The following is a 22,732-nucleotide window of genomic DNA, read 5'->3' as shown; positions in this document are numbered from 1 at the left end:
GCAGTGCATTCAGGCAATGCCCAGTGCTACACTAAAGTGGGTTTAGTGCTGAAACAGCATTACTAATAGCACAATCCTGAGCATGGATAAACATGGTGGTGATGCAATATCCTAAATTACACTGGGCCTTGCCTTGTTAAGTTCTACAAAAACATTTATATTGTATTGACATATGTAAGAAAGCAGTTTTTCTTCTTTCCTTTTTTTTCCAGATGACTTTCCAAACGTAGTTATTGAAGGTGTTCTCCGCGGATTGTTTTATCCTCATCTACAACCCAGGTAGAAAATGGGTTTGGATGGATAGTAACTGAAATAAACTCATCCTCTTCCTGGAACTGCACATTTTTAGTAAAACTCCTAAGACAACAGAATGTGGTCACAGTGGAGATGATATTTAATGATGGAACATTTCCCCTTTTAAAATTAATTTAGTGTATCACTAATATTGCTGCTTTTAAAATTATGAATGGAGAAAACGCTACTATTGAATCTGTCTACCCAACTCCAAATGTTCAAAAAGCTGACATTCATAAGTTGAATTACACTAACAACTTTCATCATGTATTGATTTTTTTAAATAATAAATTACTACACTAAGCTTTTTGTCTCAGTGTAGTATCCACTGCTGGCAGTGGGTACATAGGGCAACTTATTACACAGGCAAGACCAAAAAAAATGTTAAGAAAATTACTGCCCAAACTTGAAATGTAATCTAAGCTTATTATTAGTATTTCTGATGTGATTATATCATATCTATATTATCTTAAGTATGACTTAAATTTACTTCAGGACCCTGGCAACAAACCTTGTGCTTTCAGCCAATACACTCTGTTTGGTGAGCATAACTTTCCCATGTTAATTAACTTGTACCATTATGTAGCAGGAAGCAGACAGAACATGATGGGTAAAAATAATCAGCTAATAAATATTCAGAGGTCAATTGTCTAAGTGAACCATATGCTTATGTTTCACAAGATGTCAGAACCCAAAATAAAACATTGGCATTACATTGCATACGTTAGCGTTTGACGTGCATCTATTTCCGGTCTAATTCTAGTGTTTGTTAATAGCAACCTACTCAGTTGAATTCCTTTGTCAATGCTTGCTGCTCTATTAGTCCGGTGGTTGTGTTAAGAATTATAAAGGAATCACAGCTTGTGGTCAATTTCTAAACAGGACAGCTTCAAGCCATGGATTATGCCCCAGACTGTATACCAAACCAGGATTTAAACTATTATATCTGATTCATAACTAATACTAAGCCACATGTCTTTGAAAGTGAAAGTAACCTACTTCATCCCCAAAGTAGCTAATCAAGGTTTAGCATTACATGCAAATGCAGCGAATGAAAATACTTTTACATCTTTATACTGTTGTGTGGCAAACAGGGCAATATGTTCAGAAAACAAGAATAGCTTTTTAGCAGAAGTTTAATGTATGTATAAAATATCAATACACAACAGTGGGTATAGACTTATTTGCAACAGTAATACGCTCACATTCTGCATATATTGAATTTGAACAAATTTAAATTCATCATACATGCCATAGGACCTGCACACCTGTCCATCATTGATGCAGGAAACCCCTGTTATAAAAAGGAATGGAAAGAAGAGTCTCAAATATTCTTTATATGAAAAGAGATCTGTGTCAGGTGCTTGAAGCAGAGAACATGTTTTAGAGGAGCAGGCTGAAGGAGTGTGGTTTCCATTCGCCACAAACTACTAAATGCTTTAGTGTTTCCAGGATGAGATATTTTATAAAACCCTATAAGCAGATCTATCCATAAGGTGGAAGACTCGCATGACCAAAAAATGAGGGCGAGCTGTTAATAAAAGTAGCATGTGAATAATCAAAGAGCAGGAAAATTATTGCCTTCAACCACTCAAGTCAATACATTCCTAATGTTTTCCCCCCATAAAACTACTTCCTGGAAAGGCAATCAAGTAGTCCTCTGGATTTAGCACCTAGATATTTCAATGCTACCTGTGAAGTTACCACGTTCTCTTGCAAAAGAATCTTCAGATATCCTTGCCTGCTTTTAGCCAGAGGAGAAACCATTGCAGTTCCTTTGCTCACGTTGCCGTCAACTTCTCCAGTCATCTACTTCAACCACAAATGGTTCTTTTACATCTATTTTTCCACTGTTAACAATCACACAGTCTTGAAGAGGGCGGTCGTTGTCATCTACCGGCTGAAGTTCTATGGCGTGCACCACTAACTGAAAGAAGAAGAAAAACTGACCTCTGGTGTCAAACACAACACAGATGTGAAATGTACTGCTGAGTTTACATTTTGTGGGATTTCTCTTAACTTCTGCTTATATTTTTTTGCTCTGTATCTCCCCACTAAGGTCACAATCAGTCTGCTTCTGTGCTTCTGATAGAAAATAGTAGGCTACTCTGAAACCTAATTGTGGCATGGGGGTGTTTTTGAAATGGGAAGTGACAGCTGGAGATAGTTGTAGACACCACCCCACAAAGTGCCCCACACACCACAATTCGGCTTGAAAAAAGCCTACAGTAGAGAGCCATCTTTCAGGCTTTCTTTCAGTCAAGGCAGGAAACAGAACCCTTGTTGGCACTGGGGGAGACCTCTGTGGGCACCAAGAGCCTGCATTTGTGCCCTAGAAACTGTTTTAAGCATTTATGTCCCACATGTCAACGCTTTCAGTTTTACGTTTTTAAAAAATTAAAATACAATAATAAACCGGAGCAGCATCTGAAAGCAATATTTAAACTTTAAAAGCTGGAAACAAAAACACCCTCACCTGGTGCTAAAAAGATAATGTGAGCTTCCAGGCAAGTCTCTCTGGAGAGGGAATTCCACTACCTAGGCCACCACTCTTTACCACAGAGGGGGCATCCAAAAATTCCATCAACGCACAGGCAAGCTGAAAAGGGGGCAAAGTGTTCCTTTTGCTATGCAAGCCCTGTGCCGCCTAGGGCTTTAAAGGGAAGCACCAGCACTTTAAATTGCACCAGATCACAGCCAGTGAAACACCAGCAAGATGTTTGCAGCAACTGACTGCAGCCAATAACCCGGCAACTCTGTTTTGAACCAGTTTCAGCTTCTGAACAGTCCTTCACAAGGAAGCTCCACATAGAGCAAATTACAGCAGTCTGTCCTGAAGTTTACCAAAACATGAATACCAGTAGCCAGCTGCCTGATGTGCATTAGTATTTTAATTTTGTTTTAAATATATTTGCTGTTTTTAATCTGTTTTTAATTGTTCTTGCTGTGCACCACCTGGAGACAGTTGTGTACAAGGTGATTAATAAATCCAGTGCTTTTTTGGGGGGACGACAACACAGAGGTACGCATACCCCTAAACATTTTGTGAATCTTTGTACTTTTTCCCATTTACTGTATTTCTTTTACCCGATTTGGTGATTTTCTTGAGTCAAAATGAGAGTACCCTTAAACTTTTTTTAGAAAAAAAGCACTGAATAAATCAGTGGTGATGATGATGATGATGATGATGTCATTCCCCACTTTAGTAATGTGTACACATATATCATAATTAAGAATAGTTAGATAATTGCTAAGGGCCTATAAAGCAGAGGCTACACCAGAACTCATGTAGACAATTCTAGGTAAGCTTTTAAAACAATCATTAATCCATACCCCACAGATGGCTAATCAGCCAGGAGTCACATAGGCCCATGATCAAATCTCTGGAGGACACATGTCAAAGTGAGCCTGGCCATTTAAAAAAATTTAAAGGACACATTTTTGGGGAACCTCACAAAAATGTTGTGACATCACAGTCACTGCAGGGTACCCATGAGAGTGGTCAATCAGAAACATTTCAAATGGACTGGTTTTACAAGTCCTTGCAGGGCCCCAAAAAAGTCCTTTTGGCATCTCAGTGGGGGACCTATGGGAGCAATCATTTTTAAAAAATGTTTATTTTAAAAATAATAATTATAAATGGGGGTACAAAAAACCTACTGTGGGGGAGGATGTGTCCCTCAGGCCACAGGTTAGCCACTCTTTGCTATACCCACTGCTTCCAACTAATGAACAAAGCTAGTATAGTTATTTTTTTACCTACCATTCCATCAATGACTTTCCCAAACACTACATGCTTTCCATCTAACCATCCAGGCCTTGTCACAGAAATGAAGAACTGGGAACCATTGGTATCTGGGCCAGAATTAGCCATACTGACCCATCCAATACCATAATGCTTCAGCTTAAAGTTTTCATCAGGAAACGTCTCTCCATAGATGCTCTTTCCTGGGAAACAAGACATCAGGTTCAGAAGAAACAATATTTTGTTTAAGACTTTTTTTTCCTAAAAGGGTTTAAGATATAGGCCAACACCTGAATCTCCAGAACACCTTCAACTGCCTCAACCTCACCAGTGCACCTAAATGGAACTTCCTAGATAGTCTTCTGAATCAGCTATCAGGAATCATGCTAACTGCAACAGGAAGAGCAATCCCAGCATGCAATGTAATTAGGCACTGGCTGTGTTAATGCACCCCCCCCTTCCCCAGCACTAACAAATTATGAAGGTTCACTGAATCTGCAACTTGTATACTATAGCAATAGGAGGAATCAGCTTGCATCTCTTTCTAGACATTTCCATAAAAATGGTTTTCGGAGGGCGGGGGGGTGCTGTTCCCTAAGGTGATATAATACCACCCTGGCCAAGATCAAGAGTATGCATCTGCAAGCTGATGCACAGCTGATCATGTATAAGATGGGAAAGAGCGGGAATGGATTCACCGTACTTGCCAAGCAGGTAACTGGCAGTAGAAAAGCTGACAGAAGCAAGGCCTGGCCCTAACATTAGGCAGAGGAAGGCAGCTGCTCCCGGAAGCAACAGCTGGGGGTGCGAAGTAAACAATGTCTAACTTGCACCCCCTAAACTAGGCTGCTGTCCATAGATGCATCATAGGACTCACAAATGTTGCTTTGCTTTTGTACATGTAAATGAATGAGGCACCATTTTTCCTTTGCCTTGGGCCAGCATTACCAGAACTTCTCCTGCTCTACATACATCCACTTGAGTACTGGGTTCAGAAAAGTGCTGGAAACCAGTGCAACAGGCAACTGCAGGCGGTTTTACAGCAGATTCTTGAGCTGCTAAAATTCTCCAGACACTTCCGACTAGAAAGGGAGGGAGGGAGCCAAATAAAGCATCCCATATCAGTGGCAGTTTCTCCACAGTAGTTAGTCATCTAATATCTACTATGCAGCGCTGATTCATTTATGGATCTGTCTTAGTTAAATAATTAGTAGGCACACAAAAACTGAGTACTTTAAGGGTATTTACTGTTTAAGGCTTTACCTTAAATAGTAATGAAGAAGAGAAGATTCTGGCCCCCCCAAAAAAGTGTGGCTTTAGGTTTGGACAGTGTAAAGTAGAATATTCTATCCCTATATTTTCTGTACAAGCTGTCCTGACATTGCTAGTCATGCAAGTGCTTAATAAACATATACGTGTAATGTGTCTAATTTCTCGTTCCATCCAACAGCACACAAAAAGATCTCTTGCCCAACTTGACACTCATTTCAAGATCTGAACAGGAGATGTGTATGCAGATGTCTGTTACTACATTTAAGTCACCTCTGCAAGAACAGGACAAGTGAAATTAATTCTTGCTTCTTGTACTAAATTAGTCTTTAAATGTGTTCTGAAAGCTCTATTTGCTGAATCAGAATATGGCAATTCTCTGCCTCACTTTGAATTTTTACATTCAAAATCAACACCATTAAGGCAATGATTGTGGATCTGCAGTAAGTGGCAGTAAGACCTAGTCAATGGGATTTATTCCCACTCAAGTGTGGTGAAAATTGAACACAGTGGGACCTAATTCCAACTACCAATGCTGAACTTATCTATATACAGGGGAAATGGTTTTGGGAAGGAAAAAGAGAACTGCTTCTTTGAAGCTGCATCAAGATAGAAATATTTTTCTCATATTAAATCCAAGATTGTGTTTTCTTCTGTAAATTAACCTTAACCATGCTTATATCACAATAAAATTATCTATTTACATATGCCACAGGAAGGTTGTTTATTGATCAGTCAGTGACATAGAGCCCACTAAGTAAATAGCAGTTAGTTTGGCCAAAGATGTACCAATTTTGGTTTTTCTAAATTTGAGAAAATTATAATTATTTTATATTCTAGATTTGTTTGATTGTTGTACATCATTCCTGGACTTTGTCACTGGCATCAGTTGGACTACATAGTTCTATATCTTTTATATTTATGTATTAAATTCCTTTAAAAAGAAAGCAACATTACCCCCCGTGCCGTCTCCAGCTGTGAAGTCACCTCCTTGAATCATGAAATCTTTGATTACACGATGAAATTTGCTTCCTTTATAGCCAAAACCTTTCTACGAGACAAATTTCAGAATGGCATGATTTCAGTTCGGCAAAATACTATACACTATAATGAAATAAACAACTGATTAAATAAAGATTAACAACAAGATGCCTGCCACCCTGAACTTTTGAGATAAAAGAGGTGGCGGATGGGGTTGTGTCAATTAATTATTATTATTTTATTACTTATTAAATTTCTACACCACCCTTCATCCAAGGATCACAGGGTTGTTTACAATAGAAAATCACAAAAATACACACCATAGTAACAAACCAAAACAATAACCCACTGCCCTACAGTATAAATAATAAATAATTTATTAAATTTATTATTTATTATATTGAGGATGTGTCACACAACAAAAAGGACATGGGTGGCGCTGTGGTCTAAATCACTGAGCATCTTGGGCTTGCTGATCAGAAGGTTGGCGGTTCGAATCTCTGTGACAGGGTGAGCTCCCATTGCTCTGTCCCAGCTTCTGCTAACCTAGCAGTTTGAAAGCACACCAGTGCAAGTAGATAAATAAGTACTGCTGTGGCAGGAAGGTAAATGGCGTTTCTGTGTGCTCTGGCTTCTGTGATGGTGTCCCATTGCACCAGAAGCAGTTTAGTCATACTGGCCACATGACCCGGAAAGCTATCTGTGGACAAACGCTGGCTTCCTCAGCCTGAAAGTGAGATGAGCGCCACAACCCCATAGTCGCCTTTGACTGGACTTAATCGTCCATTGGTCCTTTAACTTTACATTACCTTTACCCAACCTTACATTACCTTTACCCAACAAAATTAGAGAAACCACTAGAACAGGGTTCAATGGATTTTGGCTGGTCATTGTCACCAAGCCAACACTTCCAGTCTTCAGGACTCTACCCTTCCCTTAATCCAACTTTGTATAAGGTTACAGATAGGCATTAACTCTCCCCCCCCCCCATAGAGCTAGAGAAGTGGGCTAGTGATTATCCCCACAGCTGTTTTGGATATCTGAGCTCAGCACAAATGCTGGGATTTGCTTCCACAAGATATAGTGACGGCCACCAACTTTAAAAGATTGGACAAATTCCTGGAAGACAGGGCTATCAAGGGCTAATAACCATGATGCCATGCCCCGTTATTGGAGGCAGTATGGCTCTGTATGGCAGCTGTTGGAAATCAAGAGCCTTCCTCCACACAGGTTCTGCTTACAGCTTCCCATAAGCACCTGGTTGGCCACTGTGAGACCAAGAATGCTGACCTCTGGTCTAATTCAGCAGTGCTCTTCTTATGTTCCTATAGCAAAAAAGGTACTCCAAATGCCTACCATCACTCAAGGCCAAAGCACCCAAGCATAGGCAGTGCAGACATTCACAGTTTAACTGTGCTTCTGGTTGCAGCAGAACTCGGGAGGACAATTCCTGCCCCAGCTCCAAACTGAAGAGGAGGGTCGAAGCTACTGATTTCAACCTCACTAGAATGTGATGGAGTATTTGCCATGCTGCACCACATGGGACGCGGGTGGCGCTGTGGGTAAAACCTCAGCACCTAGGACTTGCCGATCGCATGGTCAGCGGTTCGAATCCCCGCGGCGGGGTGTGCTCCCGTCGTCGGTCCCAGCGCCTGCCAACCTAGCAGTTCGAAAGCACCCTCGGGTGCAAGTAGATAAATAGGGACCGCTTACCAGCGGGAAGGTAAACGGCGTTCCGTGTGCGGCTCTGGCTCGCCAGATGCAGCTTGTCACGCTGGCCATGTGACCCGGAAGTGTCTGCGGACAGCGCTGGCTCCCGGCCTATAGAGTGAGATGAGCGCACAACCCTAGAGTCTGTCAAGACTGGCCCGTACGGGCAGGGGTACCTTTACCTTTACCTTTTTACCACATGAATATGTGTGCGCACACACACAAAGAAAACTGCATTTATCTTTTCACTAAAATGCATGTACAAAACATTTTTTTAAAGTTCTTACTTCTCCAGTTGCTAGTTTAACGAAGTTTTCCACCGTCTTTGGTACTACTTTTCCAAACAATCCAATTACAATTCTGCCAGCATCTTTGCCGCCTATCTGTATATCAAAGAATACCTACAAATTTCCAAAAACATAAAAGCAATAATTGAAAACCACAGAATATCATTAATGCAAGAAATAAGTCTGGTAGGATCCAAAGGTGCCCTTCCATTCATGGGAGTTCTGCCTGTGCACAAAAGGACCTGTGATGGAGTGGAGGCTCTCAGGCATGGAAGTGGGGAGGGGACTTTTTGCCAATTCCACCTTGCCCCCATAGCCCTCTGGGCAGTGGCGTAGCGTGGGGGGTGCAGGTGGGGCCGGGCGCACCGGGCGCAACATCTGGGGGGGGCACGCTCGCCGCCTCCGGAGTCGCCGAAGAGCCTCAGGCGCAGGCTGTAGCTGAGCCCCATGTCTCGCGGAACCGACGAGCTGTGCGCGCGTCCAGGCTGAAGGCGTCTGGCAGGCAGCGGCTCTCAGCGCTCGCCGCGGTCCCCGCGCATCAGGGCCGCAGAGGGCGCGCCAGGTAGCCCCTCCTCACAGCTCCGCCACCGCCGCTGCTGCTGCAGCAGCTGCTGGGCCATGTTGCATTTTCCTCGCCTCTCTGCCCTCCTCCTCCTCCTCCGGGCAAGCGTCGTCAATTGGGCGGCAGCACCAGCGGCAACTCGCCTCAGATCACCTGACACGGACCCGCCGCCGTGGCTACCTTACCGTATATACCCCAGCCCAGGCAGCAGCAAGAAGAAGCTGGCAGCGGCAGCAGGTTAGGGGTTAGGGGCGCAAATTACTTGCCTTGCCCGGGGTTAGGGGGCGCAAATTACTTGCCTTGCCCTGGGTGCTGACAACCCACGCTACGCCGCTGCCTCTGGGTCCCCTCCCATGCTGATCCCCTAACTCTCTGGAGCAAATTTGGGGTGGGGGAAGCATCAGCAAAGTATCACCTTCCCCATTCTGATTACGTGAGCGCTGCTGGATCGAAGGACTTGGTATTACATTATTATTATTTTCAAATTATATCATAATCAATCAATGTACACAGCATTTTTATAAAAAGGATTTCTGCATATTAATTCTTCACTTTCACTATTTTCAATATCACATTTAAAAAGCTACAATATTATCAGACAGGCAATTCCTGGGAGTTTTATCTCCCTCTAAAAGTTCAACAAACAGAATGCAACCTGTTACACTGGTGGCACTAATTCGGACAAATAGGAAGTGAAGGTCCAATTTATACATGCAAGCCAGATGCTTACTTCCATATAATTCTTTCAACCTTCTCAATACAGAAGAAACATCAGCTAAGATATGAAATGTCAAGCTATATCCAGAAAACTTATTTTATTCATCTGGTTATGGAGCTATTCAAATCTCTCATAGCAGGTAAGTGAAAGGAAATGTCAGATGGAATTGAGAATTCAGAAATACAAGTGTACAAGTAGGACCTTATACAAAGGGTTGCAGTATATCCCTATTCAGGTTTCCAGCTTCGTTATAAGCTATAAGGAGTTCAATTAGGCTATTCCTCCCTCCATGGTTTTATCATTTTAATATCCAGTATTCAACATTTTGTGGCTTTGGAGCATGGTCAATCCTTTTTGAGCTCTTCCCAGTGTTCCAGTGTTGATTCAACACTCAACCATCTCAGTTTGCGATTAGAGGGGGTGATTGTGATAATATTAGGTCAGGTGGACGTGATTTTTCATGACGTACAGAATGCATAAGGTGTCATATTTCAGAAAGGGATAAAAGCTTAAGAAAACACACAATACCATTGAGATTTTAAAAATAAATAAATCCGGGTATTCTTTTGTGTTATCAATAGGCTGCAGAAGCTCTCCAAGTTACTGAATTTTGCACTGCTTTTAGCAATGGTGGAAAAATTAAAGACACAATAGCAAGTGATGCATTTAGCATCATATCTAGTTTAGCTCTAAAGCTCTTTCAACCAACCCAACACAGGTAAAAAGAAGATCTAAGTGCCTGTTCAAAAGGGATTGTTTTACTGTATTCATTTTACTGTGTTCAGTTGTCTTCATATTGCCTTCTCCTTCCTGTTTATCTGACCCCCACTGTGTTATTGATCCTATTATTAAAGAAATTTTAATGAGACAGGCATTCATTATGAAAGGGGAGGAGAAGCAACCAGTTTCAAGAGTATTGTGAGTGTCCCATGAGATCTATTGAACTCGTTCTCAAATTCTTCCTTTTGCCTCATCCAGGGATGGAAACTTGTGATTCTCCAGATACTGCTGGACTCCAATTCCCATCAGCTCATTGTCAGTACAGTCAATGGTCAGAAAGAAGTAATGGGAGTTGTATGCCAACATCTGGATGGCTATAAGTTCTCTACCCACTGACCAAATCCATTTTATCCATTTCTAAGAATGTTTTATTATTACTTATAAAATGATGCACAGATCTGGATTCAAGCTTCAATGACTATCTCTTGCCTTGGAAGCAAAACACAGAGGAATATTAAATTGAGATGAATTATCTGTGTTAATTGATACCAGAATGTCAATCTTTTACAGCTTTTACGGCACAATTTATACTAGGCTGATGTCATAGTACCTGTTCTCTAATGCACTTCTTCAAGAAGAGAACATGTCAGGAAAACAGAACACAAGGGAGAGGTGGCAAAGCAGTGAGATGATCCAGCTTTCAGGAGAAAAACATCTTTCAAAAATGGGGGTCAGAGGTAGGGGCCCCTGAGCTCACTACCACAGATGGTTAAATACTGCCAAATTGATTGCATATGCTGCCGAAGAGGCATACACATTAAGTTATATTAGAAGGAAGCATTAAAAAATACCCATTAATCTTTCCTTGCTTTCCTCTTAAATGACCATTTAAAAGCAAAAATCTGGGTTTCTCATCAATTGGTGCCGATCCGGATATCTGCTGAAACTCGCCATATCTTGTAATGACTACTACTATGAAGGAATTAAAGCCCTCACCAAGGTCTGTAGATTCTCAAATGCTAGAATGCACTTGGCTTTTGCTCACTAACTGAGGAGCAGCTGCAGACCAGGATTTTTCTACAAAATCCAATGTATATTCCAGTTGCCTAAAGTACACATCCCTACCTTACAAGAGATGTACAGTGGTACCTCAGGTTAAGTACTTAATTCATTCCGGAGGTCCATCCTTACCTGAAACTGTTCTTAACCTGAAGCACCACTTTAGCTAATGGGGTCTCCAGCTGCCGCTGGGTGATTTCTGTTCTCATCCTGAAACAAAGTTCTTAACCCGAGCTACTATTTCTGGGTTAGTGGAGTCTGTAACCTGAAGCGTCTGTAACCTGAAGCGTATGTAACCCAAGGTACCACTGTACATCTACAGAATTTTCTTTTTTAAAAAACAAAAAACCTCACCATGACCCCCCACCATTTCCGCCCTCTGCAAGCTGTTCTGGGGACGCTCCCAATACCACCACCCCAAGATAATTGTGGAGATTCAAAGGGTATGGAGGGGATTAGGAGAACCCCCATTGCACACGTTTAAGTCCTCACACCAACAATACACAGTTGCTCTGTGCATTTCACCACCTCACCTCACTGGGTATCAGTAGTAGCAATGGGAAAATCACAGAGTAGTTGCATCCAATAGAAGAGGGATGAGGAACCTGCGGCCATTCAGATGTGGTTGGTCTACAACTCCCTTCAGCCCTAGCCAGCAAGGCCAATAGGGTGCATCAGAGCTGTCATCCAGCAACATCTGGAGGGCCACAAAGTCCCCATCCCAACTCAGTATTAGAATGCCACAACAGCTCCCCGTTTCTTTTTGATGCCTAGCTCTACCTCAAGAGTTGTACAAGCAAAAGTCTACTGAAGAAGAATATATCGGCCACACCGTGGATTAAACAACATAAAGTGTAGGGAACAAGATATGTGAAAACAATACATTCACCTTGGAAAGCAGTCTACTGTGGGTGGGTGATTAACTAAATTACATGGGCCTGGATGCTGAATGTGCACAAGTTAAACGCGCATTAAGATGCAAGTTTACTGAACGGTCATAGGCTCGTGTCCAGCCTGTGGCTCTCATACAATATGCAGGAACTATTACGCATGTAAAATATAAATTTCACCCAACATGGGAGCATCTGATTTTATCCTGTGAACTGCCCTGAGACCTGCGGGTATATAAATTCAATTAATAATAACAACAACAACAACGATGATGATGATGATGTCCTCACTCGCCTCCAGCCCCGCTCCACCCCCAAAAAAGCTTGGTTATTCATCAAGCACACACCTGGAAAATAGAGAGGGAAAGCAATTTTCTGGCATTACAAGCACATCTGCATGCCTACGTGGTGGCCAGCATTTTTCCTTGCGCCACAACAACCCTTTGGCTCTCCAGCTGTGCGGGGGTTTTTTCGGACTACAACTCCCATCATTCCTAGCTAAAAAGACCAGCGGTCAGGGATGACGGGAGTTGTAGTAAAACAAAAACAAAAACAGCTGGAGAGCCAAGTTTGGGAAACTCTGAGGAGGCCAGCGTGGAAAGCAGTTGACCCTCAAGCCAAGGAAAGAGGGGAGGGGAAGGGAGAGGGGCGAGGGGACGACACCCAGCCATAGTCACCTTGGCGGTCACGGCGGGTCCTCTCTTCTTGAAGCCCTCGGCCCCCCAGGTGAACGCCAGCAGGACGAGGCACGCGGCCGCGACCAGCCAGGGCGAAAGGGCGGCGAGGCGGCCCATCTCCTCTTCCACCTCAGCGGCCGCGGCTGAAGAGCCAGACGCGCGCGCGCCCCCCCGGCCTCCCGGCGCCTGCGCGTCTCGGCTCTGTAGGCCCCGCAGCCCCCCCAATAACGGACACCGTGGCCGGAGGCGGAGCGAGCCGGAGTCGCGTCGCTTCAGGGCTGAGGAAGCGGAGCGGAGCTGAGGGGTTTCGGACTCGGAAACGGCCCGAGCTCGCCGGGCTTTCTGTCAGGGAGAGAAGCTGCCTCAGCAAGGGCAGGCGGCCTCCGCTCCGCGCTGCTTTCTGCCTCGGAAGCCCTGAAGAAGGCCCGTTGGTTGGTTGTTTGGGTGTGTCGTTTGAGGTAACTTTAGGCCTCCTCCTGCGCCTCTTGAGGCCCCAGATGAACTGAATCACGAATGGTAAAAAAAAATAACTCCCCAGAGCGCTAAAAAAAAACAAAAAAAGGGTTTGGGCACACTGCCGCTTGGTTCTTCAAATCGCTGTTCCCTTTTTTTATTATTATTAAAAATTTTTCCATGAAAAACTCCAGTCATATCAATTTACACATCACATATTTTAGCTTATTGGACCTCCCTCAACTTCTCTGACAATCATTCGTAGTTCGAATCCTATCTTCACATTCCTTAATTTTAATATTGCCATTAAACACTATATTTCTGACCTTATTTGCTTTCTAACAATATTCCTTGTATTTTCACAAAGCTTCTTTAAAGCACACTAGCGTTGTACAGTCCTCACATACAGTTTTCAAATACTCCGTAAATTTTCCCCAGTCCTCAAAAAACCTGTGATCCTTTTGGAATCTGATTTTCCCAGTTAATTTATCCAGTTCTGCATAGTCTGTTAATTTTGTCCTCCATTCTTCCAAAGTCGGTACTTCTTCTTGTTTCCATTTTTGGGCCAACAGTGTTCTTGCTGCGGTGATTGCAGGTGGGGGACGCAGGTGGCGCTGTGGGTTAAAGCCTCAGCGCCTAGGGCTTGCCGATCGAAAGGTCGGCAGTTCGAATCCCTGCGGCGGGGTGCGCTCCCGCTGCTCGGTCCCAGCGCCTGCCAACCTAGCAGTTCGAAAGCACCTCCGGGTGCAAGTAGATAAATAGGGACCGCTTACCAGTGGGAAGGTAAACGGCGTTTCCGTGTGCGGCTCTGGCTCGCCAGAGCAGCGATGTCACGCTGGCCACGTGACCCGGAAGTGTCTCCAGACAGCGCTGGCCCCTGGCCTCTTAAGTGAGATGGGCGCACAACCCCAGAGTCTGTCAAATCGCTGTTCCTGGGCAGTGGCGGATTTACCTATAAGCTAAACAAGCTCTAGCTTACGGCCCCACGCTCTTGGGGGCCCCCAAAAAAAATTTAAAGGGGAAAAAAAGATGTACATTTCCAAAGTATAAGATAAAAAAACAAATAAAATAAAACCTATATACAGCAACTGTTTTGTGTTGTGTAGGCTCCTGTGATGTAATGGGCCGTGCCTGATAGCTTACTCCCTAAAATATCACTGGTTTGCGCATTTCTATATATAGGGTGCCTACATTCTGCATGTGCAAATGGCTTTAGATACCTCTTAGGTCCATAAATTATCATATAGCATATATTCAACACGGTAAACAGCAACAATTTGTTGTTGATAACGGACAGCTGGACATATAAAGGGCCCCATTACCTTCAGTAGCTTAGGGCCTCATCAGACCTAAATCCAGCCCTGCTCCTGGGGCATGCTGCCACCCCCGCCCCAATAAATAAAAATAAATAAAAAGGCATAGCAAACAGATTCTGCTCTGCCCCATCCCCTAACAAAAGGCATGCAGCCTCTAACACAAATCCTGGCTGCGCCCATGTCCCATGGGATGGTTGGAAAAAGTATGGTCCCTCCAAACTATTCTGCCTCTAAAAGCAGGATTAGGGTCTCCAGTTGTTGGTTTTTTTGGACTACAACTCCCATCATCCTTAGCTAGCAGGACCAGGGGTCAGGGGGGCTGGGAATTTTAGTCCCTGAACAACAGCCGGAGACCCAAGTTTTGGGAAACCCTGCACAAGCCAAAGGTGTGCATGTGGGATAGATAGTGTTCAGTCTCTATAGTTCAGCCTTCACCAGCCTAGTGCCTTCCAGGTTGGGGCTGTTGGGAGTTGTGGTCCGAAACGTCTGGAAGGTGGCAGGTCGACGAAGACTGTTCTAGCGTCTTGAGATTGAGCAACTTTGGAGTGACAGCGCGTTCTAGGGAAGTTCAGTGGAAGGAGGACCAGAGCGCTAGCCGCGTCCAAACCACTGAGCCTCTGGGGCTTGCCGATCGGAAGGTCGGCAGTTCGAATCCCCATGACGGGGTGAGCTCCCATTGCTCTGTCCTGGCTTCTGCCAACCTAGCAGTTTGAAAGCACACCAGTGCAAGTAGATAAATAGGTACCGCTGCTGCGGGAAGGTAAATGGCGTTTCTGTGCGCTCTGGCTTCCGTGACGGTGTCCCGTTGCACCGGAAGCAGTTCAGTCATGCTGGCCACGTAACCTGGAAAGCTGTGGACAAACGCCAGCCTGAAAAGTGAGATGAGTGGCGCAACCTCTTAGTCGCCTTTTTATTTTAAAATATAATATGGTAGAATCTGTTTTAAATTTACTTTGGCAGTGTGAAAGCACTGATAGTTAAAGTATCTTTGGAATAAGATTAATTTATAAGTCATATAAAAGGGGGGCTGTAAAGATGGTAAAACCCATTTGATGTCACTAACTCCACACATGCACTGAAGGGGGGGGGGATTTATTGCAAGATTACGTTTATGTTATGAAGAGGCAATGTTGCCAGGAATTTTAGATCATCACAATCAAATTGGTGCATGGGGGTAAAAGAGTTTATGGTAAGTAACTTCTCTGAAGGCAAAAGCAAGCTTTAAATATGTTGTAATGGACAAACTGGCCAAGTTTCACTTAGTCATTATTTTTAAAAGGTTCAAATGATGGATTCAAAAGTGGGACGTACAACAAAATGTTATTGTTCCAGTTTAGCATTCCAGCTAGATATGCCCTATTTCAGAATGCTCCATTTCATTCCCCTTCTACGACTACCTAGCCACACCAGTACTCTATATTGTGTGACCACTGATCAGGCTCACTCTTCATTGGGCTGCTTCGTTTCCAAAAGGAGTCCGTTTTTATACACTCAGTTGTTTCAAACTGCACAGTATTAATATCTGCAATATGTTGCGCACAGAAGTCTTTGCACTAACTGGTCAACTTCATTGGATAGAACCCACAAAGTATATCAGGTAGTAAATTTCTCAAAATCACTGATTAGTAGAATAACCAGAAAATAAATGTGCCACAAATACCTGTGCTTCCCATTGCCCTGAATCTGAGCACGAAAACCTGACTCCCTACTCTAAAGATTACATATGTTTGACATACCATTCAAATAACCTTTAATGTCCAAACACTGTGGTTTGTCTATATTTACTGTACGGCATTCCTTCCAACATTGTAAATGTTTACTCTTTATGCACTGTTACAAGCCATGTTTTATACTACTGTTACTTGTTCCTGTGTTGCTTTAAAATGAAGCACTGAAATACAGTAAGAAACATGATATTTACAACTGGCTTACATCTTCTGTGCAATGAAGAACTCAGGAGGTACAGTAGATGATGTAGCTTCCCTTTTGCTTTACTCTTTCACGTAGATATAAAGATACATTTAATACAGCTTGAAGCAAATGAAGCTTCAGTTTCAGTCCATAAACAACTTACTTTGTAATTATGTGCATTAGCTTCATTACGATTGCTAGAGAGGAAGGGATTTGTAGGCTACAACTACTTGAGTTCTAGCATGCTTTACTAGATACCTTGATGAAAAATAGTTCCAGAGAATGGAAGACAAAATATCTTTAAAAGCATGCTAGACTTCATGTGGTTGTAATTCTCAAGTCTCTTCCTCTCAGTCAAGGAATTATATCAAAATATAGCAATGAATTATAACAAATTAAAGGTTTTGCAGACATGTTTTAATGTTAGGAAATCATACCTACATTATCAAATCTGCTTAGATGTATTAATGTCAATGTTCTGTTATGTCTTAGATGTCTTCTTCCCCCTTCAAAACTTATAGCTTTGGGGATTCAAACACAGGTTTTAAAACGTCTATCTGCTGATGATTTACTCCAAAGTCCATTTGTGCATATGTCTGAATACGTCCCTGGTTTCTAGCAGCAACAATAGCAGCCTGGAAGCAGTGCAGATGTTTCTTTGATTGTATCTAGGGACATGTCAATGGTATTCTTAGAAGCAGAAAGATTTTGGCTTGGCAAGACAACTGGTGGCATTTTTCTCCTCATTAAAACATCAGCTTGATAAAGTCCATATTCCACTGCGTTCCAAAATGTTCAAGCTTTTTTAAACATTAACATTCTAATCATTACATCGGACCCATTACATGCACAGGCTTCTAGCAAATTAGCTTTTTAGAGAGCTCTTCTTTTAAGGTCTTTCCTTCCATCAAGTTGACAAGTGAGAAAAAAGTCATTCTTAAGATTGCCAGTCCTGGATGCTTGTCGAGACAAGGAGGTTATAGTGAACAGTTAAATAAACTCGCCAATAACTCCCTTCCCCCAGGCCCAAGTCTTGTCTCACTCTGAGTTGGAAGAAAATTCAGTGCCTTCTAAGTCTTAGCAATGTTCTTTGTCAACATCCACTAACTTCAGACAGCATGAGCTGCCCAATGACAGTTTTATATGTGTCTCTTGGTAGGAGAGCTTAGTACTATTGTAAATCCCGTCTATATTCACAACTGTTGTGAGAAGAGAGAGCCATAAAATAAGACTGAAGCAAGAGATGAAGTGCAAACTACTTCATTTCATACTTTTCATCCGATCTGAATCTGTAGATTCAGGCTGGTAAGCCTTTTTTAATTCAAAGTTCTAATTGGCAGTTATTTTATAAACATCCTGGCAATGTGTTTATGTCTTAAGCAACCAGTGTTCCCAGGGAAGGTAAACATTGTCATTTTCTTCAAAAGTGTTGTCTTTTAATAACATGAGGAATAAATTATACTGTCATTAATTAGGAAATGAGACTCAAAACAATGGTGAGAACAGAACGGGGGAGGGGATGCTTCACCTTTGCCAGCTCCTTATAAGACCATTTCATTGAAAAATATTTGCAGTAGTGTTGCTGATGGATGTGCCTCTTGTGGATTGCACACCATATAGCATTTTGTGTTTTCAAAACTGCTGTGGCCATGGGGTTTGGGGATATAGGGGGCTAGGCTATTTCTTGATGTACTTTTATTTATTTCAGCCATTTAAAAACAACAATTAGGTTTCTGGACCTTCTACAGTGGTACCTCGGGTTAAGAACTTAATTCGTTCTGGAGGTCTGTTCTTAACCTGAAGCACCACTTTAGCTAATGGGGCCTCCTGCTGCCTCTGCACCACCGCTGCATAATTTCTGTTCTCATCCTGAAGCAAAGTTCTTAACCCAAGGTAATATTTCTGGGTTAGCGGAGTCTGTAACCTGAAGGTACCACTGTACTTGAAAGTATGTAACCCGAGGTACCACTGTACTTGAAAGGAGAGTTCTGCCAGCACTATTCTACACAATTGTTCATACGCAGCTCTTTCAACCATTCCTCAAAAGGCTTGGTTCCCAGACCCTTGATCATCTTGGTCGCTCTCGTCTGCACACATTGCAGCTTGTCAATAACCTTCTGAAATTGTGCTGCCAGATGTGGACACAGTAATTAAGGTGTGGTCTGACCAAGGCAGAATAAAGTAGTACTGTTATTTCCCTTGATGTGGACACTACACTTCTGTTGACTCAAGGCATAGACAATAGTAAGCCAGATGGAGCAATGACCTGAATTGGTCTAAGGCAGAATCCTGTGTTTCTTCCCCTCAGTGGGCCCAGTTTTCCCTGCCACTCCACCCAAAGAGAGGATGATGCATAGAGGAAATGGCTGCCTGTGCTCTTGCTCTGGATAACATGAGATTGGACTTTACATTCCCCTGGAAGAACGACCATTTTGCCCATTTCTCCTTCCCACTGCAGCTCCCTGTGCTCCATGAAAAGATGGGTGGGGAGGCCTTCCAAAACAGTGTGGGATCTGCAGCAAAGTCAGCTTCTGCTCTTCTTCTAGCCTCTGCTGGATCTCAGTTCCTTCTGCAAATGGAAGGAGTCAATTTGTGGAAGGTACACGCAAGATCCAACTTATCTCCCCTTACATGGTTTGCACAACAATGCCTTTTAGTCCAAGCTAAAAAAATGTGAACAGTGACTTTCAACTTGAAGAAGAATTCAGTAAGGAAAACTCCTGCTTAAATGTAGGTCTTAATGACTAGTAAGAAATGAGGGCCTTGCAAAACCAGTGAAATAAGTAAGATGGGACAGTCTCATAAGCTGAGCTACATTCAACATATTCCTCATAGTGAGGGATACTTGAGACCTATGGACCTACATTGCCTGAGGAAATAGAGCACATGTTTCATAGCCAGTTATGGAACATATGCCAATGTTGGCAGATTTCACCTCTAGTATCTTAAAACGATTTTGGAGAGCAGACTGGGGGAAACCCTTGACCTGGGACCTTGGAGCACTGCCAGCTAGAGTAGGCAATATGGCTATAGTACCCTCAGTAAAAGGCAGTTTCGTTGTTTGCAATTGTGGAAATGTAAATGAAATTGAGCTATCTCTGTTAGGCTCCAGTATTTCAGTCTTAATCATCTAGTTGAAACGCTAACTTTTGTATCACTTTAAAATATTGCTTCATGAAAGAATAATTAGTACCTCAATAAATAAGTACTATCTTTTAGGGCACATATATTTCTAACCAGGGAACTGACCATGGTACTGTATGCACAGTCAGTTTCTCTGATGTGACAACAGAAGTGAGGAAAGAGCCCCTGATTATCCAGGAACTCTTTTCATCTACTTATGTCCTAGATTCAGTGGCGGAGCTTCAAGCTCTCGCAGGGGGGGTGGAGAGCAGGCGGGGGCGTGGCTGGCGCACATCCCGGGGGTGTGGCATGCTGCCCACAGGGCCGTGGTGCAACACCTTCAGGGGCATGGCGCACAACGCTGGGGGGCGGGCAGCCACGATGGCATCCCACCAGGATCGTGCCGCCTGGGGCAGTGCGCCCCCCATACCCCTGTTCCTCTGCCAGTGCCTAGATTTGGTCAGATGGACCTTAGAATTGAGAGAAGAGTTCTTTCAAAATAAACAATCTTGTAAACTTATTCTAAGGGATCCAGACGTTGTAATCGTTGTATAAATCTTTCCACAGAAAAGAAAATGTAACCACTTTGTTTAATAATAATAATAATAACAGCAGCAGCAGCAACTCAAAGTGGAAATGCATATTTAAATAAATAAATCCCCAGGCTTCTGGTTTGAAAAACTATTAGCTGGAAATAGAAAGTTGTAACCTGACACTGTATGTTTAATAGCAATCACTTGAAAGAAATCTAATTGAATATTTATATCAACTGAATATATTATATCATCAAACTAAAGCCTCACTGAGAAACAAATGCATGGGAAAATAAAGTAGTATTATAGGACCAAGCCACTTACATGAGTAATCCCCCTTGAAGCCAGTGGGGTTGTTATGAGTAATGTCTGTAAAATGAGCTCAATTTCAGTCAATCTCCTTTGCTATTTTGTGATATTGATAGATATTGGTAAACATGTTTAACTAGTTATTTGTATTGTTCTCTCCTGTATTGGTCCCTGACAGCCACAGCAGGTGCTGTAATTTTCCAACAGTTTGACTTCAACCCCAAATCCAACCCAAATTCCTCCATTGTCTCCCAAGACAGACGAATGCCAACAAAAATGTTTTGTTCTTTTACAAGCCAGTCCTAAACCTGGAAGATATGATTTTCATATTGGATGACAGTAGGGTATTACAATCTGGTGTAAACTCTCTAGACATTTGATGTTCTGCTATACTTACTCCATGATGTCAAAGGAGATATTTATGCAGATGTTTTTTGTTCACTTGGCCTTGTACACCTGGCTTCTGCAAAGCCTATGAGCTCCATAAACTAGTAAGTTTCAGCCATAAGTATCTTCTGTTAGCTTTGAGGTGATTCAGAAGAAGGAACAGGTAGGACTCACGGAAAAAAAGACATATTAAACAATGAGTCTTAACTAGGTTTCCCAACTGTCAGAAATCCCTTTGACATGGACATGAAACATATTGGGATGTAAATCTCAGAGGTTGTGGAAGCTGTTCTAGTTCTCATGCAAAATCTTGGCAATAGAACAGAAAACTTGGAGATACTGTGTATTTGGCTTCTAAAATGAAATATAGAAACCCAGGAGATTAAAATGGGAAATTCATCTGCTGAAACAAAGAGAAGGTGAGCCAAAGTCAATGGCATGAAGTGCAAATAGATACCAAGAGCCCCTCAACTGATGTCTTCTGGCACCAAAGGAAACATTTCTCATTGGTATTAGTGTATCTGGGGGCATGATGAGAGATGGAGGACAGATTTAAAAAAACAACAACCAAAATCACTACGTTTCATAGGGGGCAATTCAAAAGAAAGTAAACATTTGTTATGCAGCATTGGCAGCAAAGAAAGAGTCACGTAAAATATTTTTTCTGAGTTGAAGGTTCAACCATATAATCACAGTGAAAATGAACATCTAGAATCAGTTGCTATCAGATTTAGGGCATAGTCAAAGGAAATTGATTCATTTCTGGACTAGATTAACTTTCTACAGTATAAAATGGAGAAAAATCCGAATAGCCCAATTATGTGCCTGTTCACTAAGGAGTGAAAAACCAAATTTTAACTCCTGTTTCTCATCTCTGAATGCCATACTGTATATCACTGTTTTACTGTTTCAGACATAGGGAGGGTATAAGAGACTGAACAGGTTGGATAGAGTATGGTTCTGAGAGAGAAAGGTTGTGGAGTTGATAATCTCGTCTCCATTCAAACATAGACCTACCATTCTTTGCTTTCCTTCCAACTCACACTAGCCTGCAATTATTCTGGGTACTCTGGAATTCTGCTGCGGTCCTGGATTGGGCCATTTATGAAGCAACCTGTAAGCTGAATGCAAAGCTTCTTTGGAACATGACCTCAGCTGGTGAAAGGATAGTGATCAGTCCCCATTATGCAAACATAGGTTGGACTTTTCACTACTAATCAAAGTTCACCCATTACTCCACTTATTGGCAGTTACTCCTGTATTCTAATCTTGATATATGGAGAACATTAAATAAGGCTATACACCATAAGTTAAATGCGCTTTGAGGGCTTCTTGACTTCGTGTACATTTAGAGGTTTGAGACATATAAATGTGTGCAGGCACATTTGAAACAAGCCAGATCTGCTTACTTTTCCAACTTAATTGCAGAACGGGCAGACTGCCCTGCTCTCCTGCAACTTTTTAATGTAGGGAAACTGTCAGACCTGGCTCTTCCTCTTTCAGCAGAAATGTGTGAGCTGCTCCCATCCACTTTTAGGACAAAATTAAGATTACTGGTGCATTTTTTTAAAAAAAATCTGGTACACAATGATTATATAAACATCTGCAATTTTAAAAATGTGGGCACATCATGAGATGCTTCTTTTAGGACTCCCTTGAAAAACCAAAGATGCTCTTCTGTTCATGAAAGGGTTTCTTCTGACCATGCAGAAGAGCGCTGGGTGGAAAAGTGACCCTGAATCCAAATAAGTTGTTCCATTTGCACAATACCCTGCATAACACGTTGCA

At 42.5% G+C, this 22,732-nt stretch overlaps 2 protein-coding genes and 1 long non-coding RNA gene across 7 annotated transcripts in view; 2 read left to right on the top strand and 1 right to left on the bottom strand.

Annotated features, from left to right (window-relative positions):
* SNX24 (sorting nexin 24) overlaps positions 1-1,014 on the top strand; it is a 74,851-nt gene extending 73,837 nt beyond the window's left edge. For all 3 annotated transcript variants that reach the window (XM_079995891.1, XM_079995889.1, XM_079995890.1), the window contains one exon: positions 213-1,014. In XM_079995891.1, coding sequence (XP_079852017.1) covers positions 213-283 — 71 coding nt within the window. In that variant the 3' untranslated portion in view covers positions 284-1,014. The remainder of the gene's footprint in view (positions 1-212) is intronic.
* Positions 1,015-1,412: 398 nt separating this feature from the next.
* Positions 1,413-13,071, bottom strand: PPIC (peptidylprolyl isomerase C). Its single transcript, XM_079995852.1, has 5 exons — positions 12,913-13,071; positions 8,287-8,400; positions 6,266-6,359; positions 4,058-4,242; positions 1,413-2,221 (listed from the first exon to the last, which is right to left on the bottom strand). Exons 1-5 carry the CDS (start codon positions 13,027-13,029, stop codon positions 2,087-2,089), a joined length of 645 nt encoding a protein of 214 aa, XP_079851978.1. The 5' UTR covers positions 13,030-13,071; the 3' UTR covers positions 1,413-2,086.
* A 98-nt stretch (positions 13,072-13,169) lies between these two features.
* LOC307226857 overlaps positions 13,170-22,732 on the top strand; it is a 29,226-nt gene continuing 19,663 nt past the window's right edge. For all 3 annotated transcript variants that reach the window (XR_013843600.1, XR_013843601.1, XR_013843602.1), the window contains exon 1: positions 13,170-13,370. This is a non-coding gene — a long non-coding RNA (uncharacterized lncRNA). The remainder of the gene's footprint in view (positions 13,371-22,732) is intronic.

The sequence above is a fragment of the Podarcis cretensis genome (assembly GCF_951804945.1).
Source record: "Podarcis cretensis genome assembly, chromosome: 11".
Lineage (NCBI taxonomy): Eukaryota > Metazoa > Chordata > Lepidosauria > Squamata > Lacertidae > Podarcis > Podarcis cretensis.
This window is presented reverse-complemented; position numbering and strand designations above follow the sequence as displayed.

Bases quoted from the DNA above. Each gene is read 5' to 3' on its own strand.
- PPIC (XM_079995852.1), bottom strand. From the start codon at position 13,029: ATGGGCCGCCTCGCCGCCCTTTCGCCCTGGCTGGTCGCGGCCGCGTGC. The intron at 8,401-12,912 runs GTGACTATGGCT...GGAAATTTGTAG, and splicing joins GACCCGCCGTGACCGCCAAG to GTATTCTTTGATATACAGAT. The intron at 2,222-4,057 runs GTAGGTAAAAAA...TTCTTCTTTCAG, and splicing joins GGAAAGTCATTGATGGAATG to TTAGTGGTGCACGCCATAGA.